Source organism: Oryctolagus cuniculus, chromosome 18 (genome assembly GCF_051225735.1).
Source record: "Oryctolagus cuniculus isolate XC-2025 breed Fujian yellow rabbit chromosome 18, ASM5122573v1, whole genome shotgun sequence".
NCBI classification, from domain to species: Eukaryota; Metazoa; Chordata; class Mammalia; order Lagomorpha; family Leporidae; genus Oryctolagus; species Oryctolagus cuniculus.
The window spans coordinates 4,254,811-4,261,004 of record NC_142884.1 but is presented as its reverse complement, the minus strand read 5'-3'; the positions used below and the strand labels follow the sequence as shown (position 1 = coordinate 4,261,004).

At 61.9% G+C, this 6,194-nt stretch overlaps 1 protein-coding gene across 1 annotated transcript in view; it reads left to right on the top strand.

The window, feature by feature from the left end:
- The window catches only part of LOC138846779 (paired immunoglobulin-like receptor B), a 67,492-nt gene continuing 61,298 nt past the window's right edge, over positions 1 to 6,194 (top strand). The window contains 4 exon segments of the mRNA XM_089320117.1: positions 1 to 164; positions 245 to 280; positions 431 to 715; positions 1,555 to 1,833. Of these exon segments, the coding sequence (XP_089176243.1) occupies positions 131 to 164; positions 245 to 280; positions 431 to 715; positions 1,555 to 1,833 (634 nt within the window). The 5' untranslated portion in view covers positions 1 to 130.

Genomic DNA, 6,194 nt, shown 5'->3' with positions numbered 1-6,194 from the left:
GGGAGGGCTGTGACCCCGCCTGTAAGAAAGTCAGTGTGAAATCCCCAGGGTGAGCGGCGTGGGGCCTCACCCACCACATCCTGTGCCCCTCGCCGGCCGGCCACACACACCTCCCGCCTGAATCTGTGCCATGCCCTCCCCACTCATAGCCCTGCTCTGCCTCGGTGAGTCCTGGTACGGGAGGGCAATGGAGGCCGGGGGTACGGGTGGGGGGGCAACACGACCCATGGTTCCTGCCTCCCAGGGCTGTGTCTGAGCTGGAGAATCAGCACCCAGAAGCGTGAGTCCTCCCTTCACTGCCCCAGGGTCACCCTCGAGGTCCCCAGGAAGTCACCACCACTGGGAAAACTGGGAGTGGGCGGGGCTGTTGCTGGTGGGAGGGGGCTGGGGAGGGTTCCTTCTGGAAACTCAGGTTCTGATTCCCTTCCAGAGGCACTGACCAGGCCCAGCATCTGGGCTGAGCCCGACTCCAGGATTCCAGAGGGGAAGCCAGCAGCCATCTGGTGCCAGGGGCCCCCCAGGGCCGAGGAGTACCAGCTGCTTTCTGAGGGGGGCCTCTCTGCCTGGGGGAGACCCCAGCGATCCAGAGCGAGGGGCGCAGTCCGGTTCCCCATCGCAGCCATGACCTTGCGCACTGCAGGGCGCTACCGCTGCTTCTGCCGCAGCGGGGAGCTCTGGTCGGAGCCCAGCGAGCCCCTGGATCTGGTGGTCACCAGTGAGTCTGCCCGCTGCCATGCTGTGGTGGCGGCAGGGGGCAGCCCCACCCGGCCATGCTCTGCAGGTGTCAGAACGGGGGCTGCTTCCTCTGGGAGGAGCCTGCAGAGGGGGAAGCCCAGCAGGGCATAGGTGCAGGACTCCTACCGAGGACAGCACCCGGGTCCCTGGGACAGGCGAGAGAAGCAGGCCGGGCAGAGAGAGAGGCTTGTCCTGTGGGAGGGCCGCTCCCACGGAGGGAAGGTGTCCGGGCCACGGCGCTCCCTACAGCCGGGGACCTGTGTCTCAGACTGAAGCACTTGGTAGGATCTGCAGGAGGGCTCGTGACAAACACAGAGAGCTTTGGCCCCGAGTCACCGCAGCCTGGATCAGAAGGGCCGAGAGCTGCAAGCAGCCGAGTGTCCCCTGGGGAAGGCGTGGCCAACGTGGGCTACACCGCATGCGAGGGAACGGGCTGAACTTGCAAAAGAAGTTGGGACACGGGGCGAAGATTAAAGCTGTTAAGATGCTGAATTCTATATTATGTATGTTTCCCCCAAAGACATAAGCAAACGGCAGCCCCACCCGAGTCTCTGACTGGTGACTCTGAGGTGGCCCCGGCCATCGGCTGCCCCAGGCCGTGCTGGCGTTGTGGTCCTAGCGGCCAATCTCTGGGAACCCCCGGTGGACAGCGGCTCCCAGAGAGTCTGATCCTCACTCCTGGCACTGAGCGCCTCCACCTGGGAGCACGGCTGGGGAGGGCGCGTCTGTGACTGGGATAAGTGTGGGGGGAGGAGGAGGGTCTGAGGTTGCAGGGGGGATCCTGGGAGGCAGGAAGACACTGGCCACCTTCTCGTGCAGGAATGTACGACACGCCCACCCTATGGGTTCAACCAGGGCCCAGGGTTACCTCGGGAGAGAATGTGACCTTCTACTGCCGCCTAGAGACTGTGACCAACACCTTCTTCCTGCTCTGGGAAGGCGGGCCCAGCCACCCACAGGGCAGCCACGGGGCGGTGCCAGCGGAGTTCCCCATGGGCCCTGTGACCTCGGCACACACGGGCACATACAGGTGTTTTGGCGCCTATAGCGGCCATGTGTGGTCCTTCCCCAGTGAGCCCGTGAAGCTCCTGGTCACAGGTGAGGAAGCCCCCAGTTCCCAGGTCCTCCCTGGGCTCCTAAAGAAACCCCAGGGTCATGTCGAAGGGACGTCCACCACAGGGTGCCAAGGAAGGAGAATGGAGGGAGCAGAGGAAACCCCCAGCCCTGACCTGTCCTCTTCATCTCCGTCTGCAGATGTGGGAGACCCCAGCCTGGAACCCACAGACCCCGCCCCTGCTCCTGGTGAGTAGATTCCTCCTCCACACTCGGGACAGCTGGAGCCTTCCTGTGCGTGCCCGAGGGTGCCGTGGGCTTCCCCGCCTGCACAGTGCAGTGCAGGTGCCCCAGGTGTGGTGGTGTTCAGTGCCCACAAGCCGCCAGCAGTGAAACCCACACCCTCCCTCTCATGCTGGTCCATATGCAGAACCCAGGTGCACTAGGGACATGATAAGTTACCCAGAGCTTATGTCCCGGGGCCTGTGACACGCAGAGAATCTTGTGTTTAAGACATGGGCGCAGTCTCCAGGAGACCTCACTGTGTGTATGGGAATATTCTAAATCCGCTGACAAGCCCATCTGGAGTACTTACTGTCCCTAACATTTTGGATAAGGGATGGGCAACCCGTACAGCTGTGCCCGTCAACCAGAAAAACATCTGGGGCATGAGCGTTCCAGCCAGAGTGGATGGAGCATCCGTGGGTGGAAGTCGGGAGAGAGAAATGTGTTATATGAGGGCAGTTCAGAGAGCTCATGGAAAGTGCAGGGGTAAAAGATCTGGGCCATCTTCTGCTGCTTTCCCAGGCACATTAGCAGGGAGCTGGAGAGAAGTGGAGCAGCGGGGACTTGAACCAGTGCCCATATGGGGTGCTGGTGCTATAGGCGGAGGCGTTAACCCATTACACCACAGTGCTGGCCCCATACACTTCTCTTTTAACTCCGTGTCCTGTGAAGTTTTAGAAGCCCCCTGGCATCGCACACAAGGAGCAGTAGTGACCTGGAAGGGGGACCTTGGAGGGCTAAGCAGGGCCGCCTGGCTGGGCACACGCAGGAGACATCTGGGTGAACACTGGCCGACGGAGCCCGTTAGTCGATTGGTTCTCAGAACGAAGAGATTTCCAGAAAGACAGGGGGCGACCCAGCAGTGCCGGAAGTCAGGAAGGGGAGGTGACAAGGGACTGGGCAGGAGGCTGGTGGGAGGGGGCTGGCTCAGGACACCCAGGGGAGCGCCAGGCTTTGGATTTGAGTCCTGTGTGGAGAAAGACCCGCATGAGGGGGGAGCAGAGCCCCCGTCGGGGTGCAAGGCATGGAGACGCATGCGCAATAGTGCAACGCCAGCTTCTGCCTGGGGCCTGGGGCTCCTGCCCGCGGGGTGAGGATGCTGGGACCCCTGTGAGGTGTGGGGTGGAGAGGCTGGGTGGGCAGAAGCCAAAGCCAACCCTCCCTTCCCACAGCAGGCTCTCGGGAACCCCGTCTTGGAACCACAGTGTCCAGAGTCCAGGACGGTGAGTAGATGGGCTCCCGCGGGGTGGGGGCAGGAGGAAGGTCTGGGAGGTGAGGGGAGAGGAGCGGGTGGGTGCAGTGCTGCACCCCATCAGCGGTCCCTCTGCCCCAGCCCCAGCCGCCTGGGATCACACCGCCCAGAACCTCCTGCGGATCGGCCTGGCTGTCCTGGTCCTGGTGGCTCTGACGTGCCTCCTGGCTGAAGACTGGCTCTGCAGGTGGAGGACCCGGGAGGGAGCCGGCCGTGCCCAGGCCAACATGGATTGCGATGTCTGGGCTGTGCTGCAGAGCGGGGGTCACCTGCGCGGAGTGGAGGGTGGGGTGGAGGTGACAGTCTGCTGAGGCAGATCCGCTCCTTGGCGTGTGCACCTGCTCGGCCACCGCTGCCCCACTCTGGTCTCCCCTGACAAAGCAAACAGCCCTGTCCTCCATAGCAAGGCTGCGGCTTAAACTTCACACACACTCGCAGCGCAGCTTGGGTTTCCGTGAATTATTTGAGGTCACTTCAGGGCTGCTTCCCATCATGGGCTTTGTCCTGATCTCTCCCTCCCTTGGCCTGCGGGGTGCCCCCACCCAGTCTCTTTCCCGCCGCTGTACCCGAGTGCCACAGGCTGGGTGACAGACAGAGGCTCGTTTAGCTGCTACCCTGGAAGTCCAGTGATGATCACCCAGGGCGAGGGATGGACCCTGGGACTCCCTGAGACTGGGGCCTCCCTCCTCCCCTGGTGCTGAGACCACAGCTCGGGACCCCAAACCCATCCTCCAGGGACCCTTTGTGCCCAATGAGGTGGGGAACAGAGTTACCTGGTGGCCCTGGAGTCTGCAGCCCTGGCACAGCCCAAGTGCCAGAGCTTCTCCCACCCCGGCTGGGTCTCACCGACAATGGTATGGTCCCACCAACGTGAGTGTGGTCTCAGCGTCCTGGCTGGGGTCCTACTGTTGTAGGTTTGATGTCACTGACCTGGTGGGAGGGGTCTCACCATAGTGGGTGGGGTCCAACTGACCTGGGTGGGGTCTAACTACCCCAGGTGGGGTGTCACTGATGTGGGTGGGAAGGGTCTCACCATAGTGGGTTTGGTTTCACCATCCCGGGTGGGGTCTCACTATCTTGGTGGGGTCTCCCCGATGTGGTTGGGGTGTCACCAACCTGTGTGGGAGAGGTCTCACTGATGTGGGTGGGGTCTCAGTGCCCCAGGTGTGATCTCACTGGTTGAATCCCTGGTGACAGAGAGACTGGCAGACTCAGGGGGCGGGGGTGAGGGTGGGGGCAGATGGGCCACTTGGGGAGGGGGCTCCTGTGCTGGATGCAGATGCTCTCAGAGTGGGCGGGGGCAGTGGAGCTGTGCTGTGAACGCCTAATGTCCCACTGTTCACCTTGAAGCCCTGAGTGTGGCGAATCTCCTGTTCTGTTTTGCCACAAAACCTGTCTCCAACAGTGACCCCCTAGGGAGCAGAAGTGTCCCTGGTTGAGGACCACTGTCACATTCTGTAACAAGGTTTCTGGAACCGTCCGTGTGGTGTGGTTTTGGCCAGGGCCTTCTGTGCACTGAGGCGTGGGTAGCAGCAGCCCACGAGCATCCCCAAGCACCACCCGGTGTCCCACAGGTGGCAAAGACCACCCCTGCTGAGCCCACGGACCCGAAGCGTCCCGGCCCATATGCTGTTTTGCTCCAGATTCCAAAGGCTTCTTTCGGTCTTGCAAAGACAAGCCATGGGCACAGGATCTGGGGAGCACTGGTTTCCTGGTCTCCCCCAGAGCCGCCCCGTGGACAGCCACTGAGTCCTCCCTCCCTGTGCCTCCCCGTCACCCGGATATGATCGCTGGTGGGGGATTTTAATTAACCTCCGGTGCTCACAGGGTCAGATGCTTCCGGTTCCCACTGCCAGGCCTTTGCGTGCAGGGAGCCATGGCAGCAGGGAGCACACAGGGTCCTCCCTGAGAGGACCCTCCCTCTGGCCAAGGCCATTCTCTCTGAGCACGACCACGGGGCTGATCCCACCCAGAGTGAAGGGCAAAGGCCCAGCTGGAGGCGGCGGCTTCTGGCCCTGCCACACGGAGCGGCAGCAGCAGGTGGCTCTGCAGTGGCCCCAGGCTGTATCTGCAGGTACATGGGTGGTGCTGGACACCAGACGAGAAACTGTGAGCCGTGTGGCTCAGCCTTAGCCTCCATGACAGGCACCTGAGTGCCTCCGGAAGCGCGAGGCTGAGCGAGGGCAGCCCCTCCTCCCAAATCACTGGGGTGGGGTGGGGCAGGTCTCCACGGGGGGCCCAAGGGATGCTGACAGGTGGCGGACATGCTCTGTGGGTCAGCACTGTGCAGGGTAGGTTCTATGGGATATAAGTTATATTTAATGAAGTTCCTTAGAAAATATTAGAAGGGAAAGAACATTGCATAGAGTCGCTGGCAGCCTCCTCTCCAAACCGGCGCTTACAAAGGCAGTTCTGTTCCAAGATCCAGAAAACCCTCTTAGAAGCCCCCGAGCGAACATGGACGCCCAGAAACACCCAACACCAACCACGCTCAACTTAGAAGACAAACTTCCTTCGGGTTAGGATTGACTTCCGGCCTGTGCATGGTTGGGCCAAAGGAAGTGGACTTCCCCCGAGCTCTGTGATTGGCTTCCAGGATGCAGCAGGGGGCAGGACTTCCTGCTCAGGGGCCAAATGAGCTGGTCCCATCTTTAACAGGAGGTGGGCTCAGCCGTTGCTATGAGACCTGCTGACAGCACCTGGCCCTGCCCTCAGACACTGCCTTCCTAGTGGGGGTGGGGCTGAGGTACAACCCCACCCCCAGGCCGCCCGGGGTATTGTGGGTATATGCGGCCATGGTGAGAGGTAGCCAATGGGCGCTCGGCTCTCAGTGACTCTGTCTCCCGCACCCTGTGGTTTCTGAGGCGCT